The sequence below is a fragment of the Salvelinus fontinalis genome, chromosome 23, assembly GCF_029448725.1.
Source record: "Salvelinus fontinalis isolate EN_2023a chromosome 23, ASM2944872v1, whole genome shotgun sequence".
Classification (NCBI taxonomy): Eukaryota; Metazoa; Chordata; class Actinopteri; order Salmoniformes; family Salmonidae; genus Salvelinus; species Salvelinus fontinalis.
The window spans coordinates 38,522,961-38,538,902 of NC_074687.1; the positions used below are offsets into that span (position 1 = coordinate 38,522,961).

Genomic DNA, 15,942 nt, shown 5'->3' on the forward strand with positions numbered 1-15,942 from the left:
GTGGGCCACTCCGCAAATACTTCACGAATCTAATAATAAACCAACACATTAATCAGATTTGCTACATACCAAAGCTACATGGGTGCAATGGAACGGAACAAGAATAGGCCCAGTGCGCAAGAATAAGATTCGAAGGAACAAGCTATTCATAGACTAGGCTATAGACTACAGGTTTAATCCTTCAACACTATCATTCATATAAATACTGGGCACATGGAATTTTTATCTTCATCTAGTATCTTGCATAATCAATAAGTAAGGTCAAAGTATTATGTTTGGCTGTAAGGTCAATAAGTAAAGCCATTCAAAATGTCTGACTCTGAAGCCTCGTATATACCTGGTTCTAATATGTGTCCTATGTCCTAATCTTGGCCATATTCTGATTGTGCTCACATTTTCAGACATGTGTCTACACATCACAGGAGGTTGGTGGCACCTTAATTGGGTAGGATGGGCTCATGGTAATGGCTGGAGCAGAATGAGTGGAATGGTATCAAAGAAACCATGTGTTTGATGCCATTCTATTCGCTCTGTTCAGGACATTATTATGAGCCGTCCTCCCCTCAGCAGCCTCCTGTGCTACACATGCTATTAAAATGTGTCTCTTATCCATCCACTGTGTCCACATTGTGACCAGATGTTCTGGTCCCTCCCTGTATGCAAGTTATTTGACAGGAGACATGCAGAGGCCAAATTGAGGTCCATTACACATTGGCGTGCACCTCGCAAAATTTTGCTCCGTATAGCGCCATATAGTTCCACATTGACATGGTTGGTTGACCTAGGTGGGGGCGGGAGGTCCCGTATAAATACAAACACACTTTCTTGACAACTTCCTTCGGAACAGCTCTGCTCAACAGCTCTGCGCTGCTCCGCGAAGCGCAAGAAGTATGAATGCCCTGACTTCTGCAGAAGCCCAGCACGGTAAAATGCTGCACGGCCAATGCAGACGTCGGACCACGCAGCGCCTTTTTGCCCACTTGAGCCCATGTGACCTCAGCGGATCTTGGCTGTGCTTCTATGGAGTTTTCAGCACCTGGACAGCTCCTCCAACGGTTTCCAGTTGACGCTGTCAGACCTGTTATGGCAAACTCTATTTGGGCTATTTTTCAAGTCATTGTGATTGGCAACATACTGCCAATGTGATCCTGAATATCCCAATGTATCATGTTTGTGATTAATCTGTTTTGATACATTTATCATAATTAATCAAGTGACAGTCGTTAAAAATCAGACGTCAGATCTTCATTGACATCCAAAGGAAAGTGAAGGATGCAGTCCTCTTTATCGCGTTGCATAGATCTTATTAACAGCAGTCTCCAGGAGATGGCGCTTCCTCCTACCATTGAAACCAGACAAACCTCAAACCCCAGTGTTGAAACCACCTTGAAAGTATTATAACCACGGAGAGATTGCCCACAGAATGCCGAGGGAAACACTATTATAAAGCATTTAAGGGGAATGTGAGCATTAAAAACACATCTAGGCAGTACTGTTCATAAATGAGTCTCTATTATTGATAATGTCGTCACTCATCAAAAGCTAGACTAGGCCTATTAGAGAAAAGGCTCAATGTTGATAACAAAAATGTATGTTCCATTTCAGTGAAAAAACGGCTGAAGCAGTGGAGAGGTTTGGACATCAGGTTAGAGCCCCCATGGTCATACAGTCAAACGACCATGACGTCTTTCATCTGCAAAACAGAATTGCGCTATCCTGGGTTGATAGATCTACTATTACCTGGATGAAAGACCAGATGGTTCTGGAAGTGTCAGAGGGCCTAGGGGACACTCTTCCCTCTGAAGGAGACCCCAATGTCCTTGGGTAGTGATAGGGACACTTCCCTGTAATGTGTGCTTGCTCTCTTTCAGTTGAGACGCCCTGACTCGGTATGGTCACTCAAGCTAAAAGTGGCAGGTATGTGTTAACCCAGCTGGCTAAGGCTTATGTGATGCTGTGCCTTGTTTGTGATGAGATGCAAGACACATTTTGAATTATTTTCCCTACTTGAACCTCGTGCTATCATGGTCATTTATCCCCTGGTTTATAATTGATGATGCACGTTTCACCTCTAGCCCAGTCACAGAGCCAGTGGCACCATGACACTGCTGCCATCTTTACTTGAGTGCTTCACTGTTTCTGAATGTGGAAGTAGGATCCTTCTCTCTCTTCCTTCTTCCTCTGAAGGAGCAGCTGTCAGAGGATTCCCCTTAGCTGTCAGAGGGTGTCAATGGTGTTACAACAGTCATCTGCATCAACGTCTTTGCCACAGCAATCATTCATGTCTTCGCTCTGCTAATGTGGCATCCTTTGGATAGAAAAGAAGCCATAAACAATTTGGATGTACACGCTGATGTTGGCATAATCCAAGCATTTACACAACTTTTCAAACCAGTGTCACAAAATATGTTGTTTTGATATAACCGTGATTCTCAAGGTTATGTTTTATTCATAGGACTCTGAATGTGTAGGTCTTTGTGTAGAATAAAACCAATACATTCATCTGGGGAAAAAAGGTTATACAAGGTTATATACTTTTATTGATATACAGTGCCTTCATAAAGTATTCACCCCTTGACTTTGTGCACATTTTGCTGTTACAGCCTGAATTTAAAATTGATTAATTTGAGATTTTGTGTCACTGGCCTACACACAAACCCCCATAATGTAAAAGTTATGAATTCAAATAAGTATTCAAACCCTTTTTTTATGTCAAGTCTAGATAAGTTCAGGAGTAAAAATGTGTTTAATAAGTCACATAATAAGTTGCATTGACTCCCTCTGTGTGCAATAATCATGTTTAACATGATTTTTGAATGACTACATCTCTGTACACCACAGATACAATAATTATCTGCAATGTCCACCAGTCGAGCAGTGAATTTCAAACACAGATTCAACCACAAAGACCAAGGAGGTTTTCCAATGTCTCACAAAGAAGGCCACCTATTGGCAGATGGGTAAAAATAAAATGAGGAAGCATTGAATATCCCTTTGAGCATGATGAAGTCATTAATTACACTTTGGATGGTGTATCAATACACCAAGTCACTACAAAGATACAGGTGTCCTTCCTAACTCAGTTGCCGGAAAGAGGAAGGAAACCGCTCAGGGATTTCACCATGAGGCCAATGGTGACTATAAAACAGTTACAGAGTTTAATGGCTGTGATAGGAGAAAACTGAGGATGGGTCAACAACATTTTAGTTACTCAGCAATACTAACCTAAATGACAGAGTGAAAAGAAAGAAGTCTGTACAGAATAAAACATATTCCAAACCATGTTTGCATGGTAAGTAAAACTGTCAAAAATGATTGGGGCAAATCCAACACAACACATCACTGAGTACCACTCTTTATATTTTAGTGGCTGCATCATGTTATGGCATGCTTGTCAATGGAAAGGACTAGGGAGCTTTTTTGTTGATAAAAAGAAACAGAATAGAGCTAAGGACAGGAAAAATCCTAGAGGAAAACCTGGTTCAGTCTGTTTCCATCAGACACTGATAGACAAATTCACATTTCAGCAGGGCATTTACCTAAAACACAAGTCTAGATGTACACTGGAGTTGCTTACCACGACATTGAATGTTCCTGAGTGGCCTAGTTACAGTTTTGACTTAAATCGGCTTGAAAGTCTATTGCTAGACTTGAAAATGGCTATCTAGCAATGATCAACAACCAACTTGACAGAGCTTGAAGAATTGTAAAAAGAATAGTGTGCAAATATTGTACAATCCAGGTATGCAAAGCTCTTAGAGACTTACCCAGAAAGACTCACAGCTGTAATCGCTGCCAAAGGTGATTCTAACATGTATTGACTCAGGGGTGTGAATACTTATGTAAATTAGAAATTTCACTTTGTCATTATTGGATATTGTGTGCAGATGGGTGAGAAAAAATGTATGTAATCCATTTTGAATTCAGGCTTCAACAACAAAAAGTTGAATAAGTCAAGGGGTTTGAATACTTTCTGAAGGCACTGTATGTACCATGCAATTGATATGTTTTGATGTGAGACAATGTCACGTACTGACTTTTTTAGATCCCTTTTCATCAAAATGGCATGAAATTCTCTCTCTATCATACATTTTTTTTCTATCCTACTAGAATAAGTCAAAGTTAGAATCCAATTTAAGAATTTTGCACGGTTAAATACCCTGCACCCTCTTTCCTTAAAAGCCAATTAAAATATGCAAAAACACAATCCTTTAATTTTCTTATATCCTTTAATTTTCTTATAAAAATGTAAATGACTCACAAAAAAAGCTAGTTAAAATCTGAGGAATTATGATCAAACAATGAAAAAGAAACCTTTATTTCTTTATTGAGTTAAAAGCAATTGGATAATGGAGTAAAGATTGAAAGAAGATCCCTAGAGGAATAAATAAGGCATTATGGTGACATCCACGTGTTAGAACTAAAAAGTACCGCGACTGAAGACACTGTCACTGAAATGTTGTTTAGTAAACGGATTGGTCTAATACACCATTATATTGTATCAGTGCATTGCACATGGCCTATTAGCAATTCACTTATCCACCTGTAGCGTTGATATCTGATGTGCAACATTGAATTTGGGGATACTATGGATTATTGAAGATTTGTAATATTGGTAAATGGCTCCGCTAGACGTTTTAGAGGGAAAGAGTGTTGAGATGATTAAATTAGTGTAATTAAGTCAATCTCACGTGGCTTTACTATGGTTGGTGTTTCACAGTATAAGACATTGCTACATTACACCTCAATAAGGACTACCTTTCATCTTTGCAAGCACAACCTAATCAATGATAAGTCAACAGTTATCAAGATAACTTGTTCAATAACATGCTAATTAGAGATAAGGGAGAAAGTAGGCTCTGTCATTCCAATGCCCCCATGGCTTTACAGTCGGTTCCTCTGTTGGGTTATGACAGAGATCCAGGTGGTCACGGTGTAACCCTGAAAATTACCCCTTATGTGTTTAAATCACTTCCAATACATTACACAGTAATACATCCTAATTGCTGTGGTGTGGTGGTGATTCCTGAAAACGAGCTAACAGGTCATGTGTACATGTTCATAGCCACTTGTTAAAATAGTTGGAAGTTAAGTGTTGTGTCTTTTCACTTATTTCAACCTCAGCCTTGGCTCAGCTTCCTGTCATAGTAGACTCATGGTGAGTCCCTGTGGTACAAAACGTGTCCTCTTTCAGATTCTGCTGCTGTCCTAATTAATCAGTCATGAGTTCAATATAGCTCAAGATCACAAACAAGTACCACACTTAACTCCTCCCCCTAACCAATCACTGCATATATACATGACATCTACCTGTCACTCATGTCTTCCTGGTTCCTGCACGCCACCTCACATCATCTCTCTGTTTTACAGGCCCTCAGGAGGTATATTGCGTCACCATCATGAGGAGAGTCCACCAGTCTCCACCACACTCCACACTCGGAGCTATCCCACCAAGACCAAAGTTACTACTACTACCAGGATATCAGACACGTGTATAGTTACATAGGGTGAATAACTTTTTTTTAGGGTGTTTTGGAGACCAGTACTTCCTACTTCCCATCCTATCACCAGGGGTCTGGCACAACTGATCCATTCCATCTCCAGCTGATATGATGCCCATGGTCAGATCCCCAAGGCCCCTTAACAAAACAAGATTACCAGCCTCTTTACCAAACAAATAGGGCCCTCAAACTCAACTCTAGACCTCCAAGCCAGTTCCACTGCATATGTTCATTGTTCCCCTCTAACCAGGGACTGATTTAGAGCTGGGACACCAAGTGTGTGCAATTCATTATCAGGTAGAACAGAAAACCAGCAGGCTCCAGGATCTCATCGGATCGTAGAGTTGAATCTCTCAGCAACAAGGCCTAGATTAGCACTCCCTAAATGACATTTTACAAGCAACTGCACTGAGGTAAATGTATACCTCTATATGTCAGGTGAAGTCAAGAGATACAGAACATCAAAACAATATGATTAACTATTTGATCAAATCTAAGGATGTGTTGTAATTGTACAAACAATCATCTTAAGTATTGGAAGTTAATAACTCTGCACAACCAGACAGACTCTAATAGTATGTTCTAACAATACAACTGAACTTAATGGAGTGAGTAAGCTTTGTATTTACAGCCATACAGTAAAAGAACACCCACAAAGCTAGTGTAGCAGGAAGATTGGAATGTTGTGAACCAAGAGGTTGTGAGTTCTAATCCCAGGTGAGGACATGCTGCATATGAAATACTGTGTAAATAAACAAGCACAATGTAATCATGTATGTCAATATGTAAGTTAAAAAGAATGTATGTTAAAAGCACTGTGTGTGCGTAACTAGTTCCACAACCTTTTTTTAGGCCAAATAATAATTTCTAGTTGAATGAACACGAAACATTTGTGCAAACATAATTTTATGTCGACTGAAATTTTGCCTGCGTTTTCTCATGTTGGAGCTAAGTTTGGGCCAACTAAAAATGTTAAGTTCAGGTAACACTTTGACCAAAAGGTTGAGTTAACAAAAAAAGGATGTCAAATCAAATGAATTTAGAAAGCCCCTTTTACATCAGCAGGTATCGCAAAGTGCTTATACAGAAACCCAGCCTAAAACCAGTTACTTAATAACATTTAGTTGAAACAACTAGATCTTTATTTTTACAGTGCGTGCATGCCCCCCCCCCCCCCCCAACAATCTCTATAATTCCACAGTTATTATAATCATGGCTATCTTGGACGTTTAAAGCCAATCAGTGGCCAACAAAGCCTTTGTCTGCCATTAAGAGCCTCCATGGATGAGTTCAACGCATCCTTAGAAGTCCTTGCTTCATAATAGGATAATGAAATTTGGATCAAGACTTAAAAGTTCAAATGGTGAAAACTCCTTTCAATGATCACCACCGATGCATTTGGTTCACAATACCCCCTCCTCTTCCCTCCCCTCTTTTGTGTGATGAATGTACTGTAGATGACTATTGTTTGTCCGTGGAATGTGGAGAAGTCCTGTGGGAAAGCTGGATGAAGCACTCAATCTCATTAAGTGTTTAGATATGAATTTTCTCAAGTACTGAGTTTTAAGGTCTCTATTCAATCAAACACTGAGTTACTGGATCTCAGGCATAGGCCAAGTTGAAAAACCTCAATATGCTTGTGGCTCAAGAATACCCATTTGCATTCATGTGTCCAACATTTCGATGTTTACAGGATGATTTAAGTAGACTTATTTAGACTGCATATTATTTCAAACATGCTCTGTAGCTGCAGGGGAAAAGGCCGTCCGTTTTAACTGATCCCAAAACCTGGCCACTGCATTGGTTTCAGTAGGGCCTCAAGCCCGGAGTTCATATGACAGAGGTCTGTCATGGCTCTGAGAGTTTCTTCTGATATGTCAATGTTTGTGGGCTTGGAGCTGTGCTTCGCTGCTCTCAGAGGAGCCCTGCAATGGCTTCTTTTTTTTTTTGCGACAATATTTATGATGGCTTGGTGATACAGTACCTACAGTCTAATCAATGCCTTACTTTAGTTTAGATTTTGAACTTAAATATGTGTGAGACTTCCAAGTAAACTAAATGTATTTCTCTAAAGAAATCTACAGCAGAAGAAAAGCTTTAAAGAACAATATGGTGCTCATAACACCTCCAATTTAAATATTTAATTCCTCTTCAGATCAACTTTTTCACTGTAAAATGGTACCATTTCAATATCATCTCTATTGCAGCCCAATAATATATGAACAATATACTGACTGGTTATTTCACACAGTATTTCTCATGTACTGGGTTGGGAACAACTGGTGGATATACATTCCTACTGGGTCTCAGGAAAAGCACTGGTCTTGGGCAATAATTATTCTGTTCATCTGGAGGGTCACAGAAAATGTACATCTTTAGGTGACATTTTTTTAAGAATTTTTTTCTTGACATAACAGTCACAAGAAGAAGCTAGCTAGCTCATATGTTCTGAAAGCCATCTGTGTTGCTGAATACAATTATGTTCATTATGTCATAACAATTAAACATACATACACTAACTTCAAATTATGAAAATTCCATAATTCACTATTTTATCATCGGTTTGGCCAACTTCTCAGTTACAATTATGGCATACAACTTTTCCTATTATTAATATACATTCTCAGTCTAAGCAGCAGCAATGAGTGAATGGTCCGGACTATGGTAAACGGAGGTTAATCAAAGCGCAAGTCCTTACACAGGACTATAGTATAGTGTGTGTGGCAATATAAAGTTTGCTTTAACTATATATCTTTGTCATGACTACAACACAAAACATATTGAAACAGCGTGGAAGTTGTAGGATATATATGTTTTTCAGGTAATATGTTAGGAAGAATTAAATGAGACTAATTCTGATATGGGACATTTGTATATTTTTTATTCTCACACAGTATTTGGGTCATATCAACAATAGCATATCTTTTCAAGAGCATGCTAAAACACCCCACATGGAGCGAAAACGGACACTTTCATTCAACAAAAGCTATTAAATATTATTTACAAGAAAGTGAAATCTTCCACCGAAGACAATGATCCAAACACAAGCTGAAACTTGTCTTTCTTGATATGGTTTATAGACATTGAATAGTAGCCCATTGGGGTATTAAAGTAAGTTCACCAGGATCCTATGATAACTTTGAGACAGATGTCATATATACAACAACAAAAATCATCCTAAACAGACCTGCAATGTTAGAGAAATTGTTTTTCAGTACGTAAGAAAAAACAAAGTAACCAAAAATAATGGAAATGTCAGTTTGTACTTCAACTAAGTAAAGGACTTATATTGCACTATCTTGATTATGATATCAAATTGACACTAATGTAGGCTACTACATGTTCCTCATATCTTCCCTTTTCACGTGATGATCAAACGTCTTCTCATGACACTTGTTTTTTTTGTTTTGGTGAGTTTTGACATGTTTTGCCAAATGGTCACTCCTCATGAACCTCTTGCAACAGTCTGGACAAACAAAGCGCTTCTCCCCAGTATGAGTCCTCAGGTGTCTCTGCAGCTCATCAGACCTGGTGAAACTCTTGCCACAGAAAAGCCAGTTACAAACAAATGGACGCTCTCCCGAGTGCCACCTCAAGTGCGCTTTGAGATGGGAAGTTTTGCCATAAACTTTCCCGCACCCTGGTATGTGACAGATGTGTTGCTTTTTCTTGCCGGGCTCATCGTTTGAGGTGGAGGACTGACAGTTTGGACACCTGCATCTTCGACATCTTCGGGCTGTTGCGAGGGGGGACTTGGTGTGAAGGAGGGCAGCGATTTGAGTCTGATACTGCGCGAAGTCTGTATGCCCCATCACCAAGCCCCTCTGCAGCTGGAAACGGTGGTGGCCAAGGGATTGAGTGGTGATTGAGTGATGATGACTGACGTGGTTTCCCTGTTGGAGACTCCACCACGGAATATCCTCCCCTGGGCTAGGGGACAACTGCCTCTGTTGCTGGTGCACAAGGCCAGAATGTCCCGTAACGAAACCTGGCATGGCAGTTGGCGCTGCGTAAGATACAGCAGGGACGTAGGTGGGTGGGCAAGAGGATTGTAACGACTGCATTGAGCACGGTAACATATTCACTGGAGAAAAGTCATAAGGATATGAAGGATCCGCTGGAGGGGTGAGAGGGAGCTCGTGGTGGGAAGTAAATGAACTTTGAATGTGGAGCTGGGATTTAGATGATAGTCCAAAAGTAGAATTGCTAGAGAGAGTGCTTTGAGGATTCCCCTCGTTACTCCACGGATGAAAAATTCGCGATGGCGAGCCTAAAGTAGTGTCATAAGGAACCTGGAGGAAATCCGCCGGACTTGATCCGTGGTGGTGTCCGATCCGGTTACAAGTGGCAGCTAAGAGCGCCAGTGGAGAGTGCTTACAGTTTTCTGGAGAAGAGTTAGGAGTGCGGTCCTGCATATAAGTAAAACAAATAATGATTAATTATGTGTTGACTTGGCTCTAAACTAGAGTTGTAACTGTATTGAAAAAAATTGACACTCCGGCAATTAAAACGACATATTAGTTTTAATGCACTCTCACTCCAGCAAAATGACTATAATACAAACATACAGTTGTAACATAATCATTGAATCCGTTATTATTCGCCACATACAGTAAATCAAACAGCCACATTTCCGTTATTATACAATACGTTTTTATAGATGAACCAGGTTCAAATTCGCATTATGCGCACACGCGTAATAACTAACAATACGCGCGGTCTAAACTATTTTTTTAAACTACCGTATACATACAGTAATATTTTGAGAAGGACAAATAAAACCACAATGAGAGCCAAAAGTTTTTAACAAACCTGAAGAAAAGCCTGGAGTGTTTCATTCCGCAGTACAGCCACTGCTGCCATGGTAAACGTCCTCTTTCGTTTTGTTAAAAACAGATCACAATATCAAAACTAATTGAGATAAATGTAAAACCGTAGAAAAATGTCTTGACGTGGTAAAGTCTTCACTCTCAATACTTCCTCTCCTCGAGATATCCTTGGACTATCTGGAGAGTGAGGGATCACTTCTTAGAATTTGATAAGGACTTTGGTGGGCCGCCAGCCAGTCAGAAATAAGATTTATTACTTTGAAGTTTGCCGCTGCCCAATCATCAAAGAATAGCGGCTCTATGAGAGGGGAAAGCAAATCCTTTGAATCCACAAAGCTCCTATGGTGTGTTTGTTGGTCTGGATAAAAGAGCTGATTATTAGGGGGGATGGGAAGGGAGGAGATAAAGGCGGGACAATTAATGAAGTAATCACTATGTGGGAAATGTATATACACAAATAATTGGATTTTCTTGATCAAAGACCCCCATGCCGCCTGGAGACCCTGGTATTGGATGCTGTAGTCATCTGATCCTCTTTTTGTAATTAAGGATTTGTAGCACGACCCTATGTGACAATGTAACATTGTTATCTCTGGAGATCTCCTGGCGCATAGCTGTTTGATCACTTCAAGAGGAGTAGCTAATGAGTGCAAATCAAGTCTCAACACAAAGCATTTACCTTTTTTCTAAATATAAATTAAATACTTTTTTATTATAACAAACAATTATGATGTTGATAATGTGTTTCCATGGAACTAAAATGCTCCTGATAGTTTATTAATCAAACACATGTCAACTGGCAGACTACAACATGTCTTGGAAGAAGATTAGTTGATACCCTGGCCTGCTTACAGACATGTCAATGTCAATATCACTTCACTTCTTTCATTCTTTGATAGTTAACCTCAAAAGCCCATAGTGGTGTCATTTGCGTTCTAGTGTGTAAAGTGACTTTTACGCACTAGTGGCAAAATTGGCTATGGATAAGTTGAAAGTGACAGAAGCAGTAGCCTAACAACTATATCCCATAGGCCACTTTCAGTAACGAAATGCAACTGTTGTAGCACTTCATTTATTTAACTACCAGAGTATTAACCATAACCTATTTAGATAGCCCTCAATTGATCCAGGTGACAAAAGTGGCAGATAGAGAGGGTGATGTCTCTATGTGTGTTTTCTAAAAAGTTGTGCCAGTTTCAGAGACCTGGGAAGGAAGGAGGAGTTCCCATCCGCAAGAAAGTGTAAACAATTCTGAAACCCCCTGCCTGCATCTCTGCCTTGAGCTTGTTGGGCTTTCATGGCCAAGGACCAACCTGGTCTCAGATAATTTCGTATTATTCTGTACGTAAATCCGAGAAACTGTACAAAAAAATGCAACATGTAAAGTGTTGGTCCGATATTTCATGAGCTGAAATAAAAGATACCAGAAATTTCCCAGAAGCACATAAAGCATATTTCCCTCAAATTTTGTGCACAAATTTGTTTAAATCCCTGTTAGTGAGCATTTCTCCTTAGCCAAAATAATCCATCCACCTGACAGGTGTGGCATATCAAGAAGCTTATTAAACAGCATGATCATTACACATGTGCACATTGTGCTGGGGACAAGAAAAATGCCACTCTAAAATGTGCAGTTTTGACACTTAACACAATGCTACAGTTGTCTCAAGTTAGGAGCGAGCGTGCAATTGGCGTGCTGACTGCAGGAATGTCCACCGGAGCTGTTGCCAGAGAATTTAATGTTAATTTCTATACCATAAGCCGCCTCCAACGTCATTTTAGAGAATTTGCCAGTACAACTGGTCTCACAATCGCAGACCACGTGTAACCACGCCAGCTCAGGACCTCCAAATTCGGCTTCTTCACCTGCGGGATCATCTGAGACCAGCCACCCGAACAGCTGATGAAACTGTGAGTTTGCACAACCAAATAATTTCTGCACAAACTGTCAGAAACTGTCTCAGGGAAGCTCATCTGCATGCTCGTCGTCCTCACCAGGTTCTTGTCCTGATTGCAGTTTGACATCGCAACCGACTTCAGTAGGAAAATGCTCACCTGTACCAGGCAGATGGCACACAACGTTGATGTCAACGTTGTTAACAGAGTGCCCCATGGTGGCAGTGCGGTTATGGTATGGGCAGACATAAGCTAAGGACAATGAAGACAATTGCATTTTATCAATGGCAATTTGAATGCACAGAGATACCATGATGAGATCCCGAGGACCATTGTCGTGCCATTCATCCACCATCATCACCTTAGGTTTCAGCATGATAATGCACAGCCCCATGTCGCAAGGATCTGTACAAATTCCTGGAAGCTGAAAATACCCCAGTTCTTCCATGGCCTGCATTCTCACAAGACATGACACCCATTGAGCATGTTTGGGATGCTCTGGATTGACGTGTACGACAGTGTGCTCCAGTTCCCGCTAATATCCAGCAACTTCGTACAGCCATTGAAGAGGAGTAGTACAACATTCCACAGGCCACTACAACAGCCTGATCAACTCTATGCGAAGGAGATGTGTCATGCTGCATGGGGAAAATGGTGGTCACACTAAATACTGACTGGTTTTCTGATCCACGCTCCTGCCTTTAAAAAAAGTTATCTGTGACCAACAGATGCATATCTGTATTCCCAGTCATGTGAAATCCATAGATTAGGGCCTACTGAATTTATTTAAATTGACTGATTTCCTTAAATTAACTGTAACTCAGTAAAATCTTTGAAATTGTTGCATGTAGCGTTTTATATTTTTGTTCAGTGTAGTTTGATATGTTACATTTCATATGGTATGTATTCATTTGTGGATGTCCATATCCCATTTCGTATGATATGTTACGAATTACAATTCGTATTATATGTTACGAATTTGCAAAACGAGTTATATGTTACGATTTGCAAAATGCGTTATAAGTTACGAATTTGAAAAACATACAATATGTAACGAATTTGCAAAACGTATGATATGTTATGAATTTGCAAACGTGTGATATGTTACGATATATTAACTAGGCTAGGTTTTAGGCGTTAGGGTTAAGTTTAGGAGTTAGCTAAAAGGGTTAAGGTTAGGGTTAGGTGGAGGGTTAAGTTTAGGGTTTGGGTTAGTTAACATGGTAAGTAGTTGCAAAGTAGTTAAAAAGTAGTAAGTAGTTTAAAAGTTGCTAATTAGGGCCTCCCGGGTGGCGCAGTGGTCTAGGGCACTGCATCGCAGTGCTAGCTGCGCCACCAGAGTCTCTGGGTTCGCGCCCAGGCTCTGTCGCAGCCGGCCGCGACCGGGAGGTCCGTGGGGCGACGCACAATTGGCATAGCGTCGTCCGGGTTAGGGAGGGTTTGGCCGGTAGGGATATCCTTGTCTCATCGCGCTCCAGCGACTCCTGTGGCGGGCCGGGCGCAGTGTGCGCTAACCAAGGGGGCCAGGTACACAGTGTTTCCTCTGACACATTGGTGCGGCTGGCTTCCGGGTTGGAGGCGCGCTGTGTTAAAGAAGCAGTGCGGCTTGGTTGGGTTGTGCTTCGGAGGACGCATGGCTTTCGACCTTCGTCTCTCCCGAGCCCGTACGGGAGTTGTAGCGATGAGACAAGATAATAATTACTAGCGATTGGATACCACGAAAATTGGGGAGAAAATGGGATAAAACACATAAATAAAATAAAAAGTTGCTAATTAGCTAAAATTGTCTGTGATGTGATTCCTTCTCACAACTTCCCCCTAGTTGCTAATTAGCTAAATGCAAGTTGTCCATGATGAGATTCTAACTTGCGACCTTTGGGTTGCTAGACCTTCGCCTTATAATCATCTGTCTTATGTAAACATACGAACCGTAACATATCATACTAAATGGAGTGGCTCGAATTTACGTATATAATAACACGAAATTCTCTGAGACCAGGTTGCAACAACATAAGCATATAAGACCTTAGTGCCTTCAGAATGACAGAAAGTGTTTGGAAATAGATGAAATAAAACAAAGAAACAAACTAAGGTTTTTGTTGTTATAAAGGAATATATTTTCTAATAAGAATTATAAACCATCTCATTAAGTAACAACAAAATACAACACTGAAAATAGTTTCAAAAACATTTGTAAAACTGTTGTAGTCTAGTCAACTTCAACTGTAGAGCAATGGAAGTTTTCTTCTATATCAACGCAGTGATCATTATCAGGCTTCCCTGCAGAAACAATCACTGTCCTCTCAAATACTTTGGAGCGGCTGATTTAGAATGAGATCTGTTCCTTTGAAGGGATTAATGTTCCGGTTCTCTCCCACGGCTCTACACACAGTCATGGGGGAAAGGGGGAGTCCTATTGGGCCACGCAGAAACCCTGTTTCTCTGCAAAGCCATAGGCCGCTTGCTTGCAAGAGTGGGGAAGCTACACTGAATATATGAAATTAGTTTAGGCCTGATGCCTAAATGAATCGTATTTACAACTATGATCAATGAAGACCAAGTTACACAACATGTCAATAAGGATGTAATTTCCTACGCACATTGTTGCTGCATAATATAGTGCACAGCAATCTTCATTTTCCAAAAATAATCTCACCACTAATCCACTAAACTGTATGGACTACAAGAGAGACGGCCATAGAACTGGTGTTTGCTAATATAAAGTTAGAACATGGTTTGAGGAAGAGCAAGTGCATTATTGTTTTTACATGAATTCTATTAGCGTACTGCATTTACAACCAACAATAAGTAACTCAAATATTCATATAGTTTGATATTCTATATAGTCTAAAAACATACATTTCCGGCATAAAAATGGTCTTATAACTGTGAATGCATTTTGTACTGTACATGTGACCTGGGTAGATGCCTGTGTGGTAGGCCTACTGACAGTTCAAACAAAAGGCAAAGATTTGAGTAATGTTGTATCTTTAATTTGTTTTAATCACTTTATTAGAATGGTATAAAACAATGTCGATACAAAGAAATATAGTGAGAACATGTACATGTAAAATCAGTATGCAGTGAGTTCACCAAAAAATGCCAATCTGCAAGTACTACTGGCTACAACTGATTCCACATTGGGGGTGAATTACACGTTTACAATAAGCTGCTATTTGACATTATACTGTATAGAGTGGAATACATACAAAAAATAACAGCAATTAAAGCCAGCCATTACACTAAAGGTGACTTAACGTTAAATTATTTAGAATGAGTTGTTTGATAAACCATGCTATTTACAATTTTATATCAATTTCATGTTTTTGGATAAGTGACATCAATGAAGACTATTGATCATGGCCTTCACAATCACTTTTTTTGGGGCAATTCATATTGCTAATCAAAATGCAGAGACGTAAACACACAATCACTTAAGAAAATAACAGCTTTCACATCCACTTACAGGAAAATAAATCATCCACGGTCATTACTACAATATACAGTACAATTCAAGTCTGACAAAATATACAGGTCTTTTTGGTTGACGTCAGGTTTAAAGAAGGCAATCTGTAAAAGAAAGAGAGACCAAGCCAGTTACAATATGTCATACATTTCTTTTGTATTACTTGAACATAGTTGACTTCAAGTCCAGAGAATTAAGACCTGGAAATTAAACACTGAAATGCTTTTTCAACAGAGAACAGAGGGGTCAT

At 40.0% G+C, this 15,942-nt stretch overlaps 2 protein-coding genes across 10 annotated transcripts in view; both read right to left on the minus strand.

Moving 5' to 3' along the window:
• Window positions 1-8,362: 8,362 nt before the first annotated feature.
• LOC129821282 (transcription factor Sp5-like) lies at window positions 8,363-10,698 on the minus strand. The gene is made up of 2 exons (XM_055878765.1): window positions 10,314-10,698; window positions 8,363-9,910 (listed from the first exon to the last, which is right to left on the minus strand). The coding sequence occupies exons 1-2, from the start codon at window positions 10,362-10,364 to the stop codon at window positions 8,837-8,839; spliced, it is 1,125 nt and encodes a 374-aa protein (XP_055734740.1). The 5' UTR covers window positions 10,365-10,698; the 3' UTR covers window positions 8,363-8,836.
• Window positions 10,699-15,203: 4,505 nt separating this feature from the next.
• Window positions 15,204-15,942, minus strand: part of myo3b (myosin IIIB) — a 104,533-nt gene continuing 103,794 nt past the window's right edge. For all 9 annotated transcript variants that reach the window (XM_055878774.1, XM_055878771.1, XM_055878770.1 and 6 more), the window contains one exon: window positions 15,204-15,796. The gene's annotated coding sequence lies outside the window, so the exon portion shown is untranslated. The remainder of the gene's footprint in view (window positions 15,797-15,942) is intronic.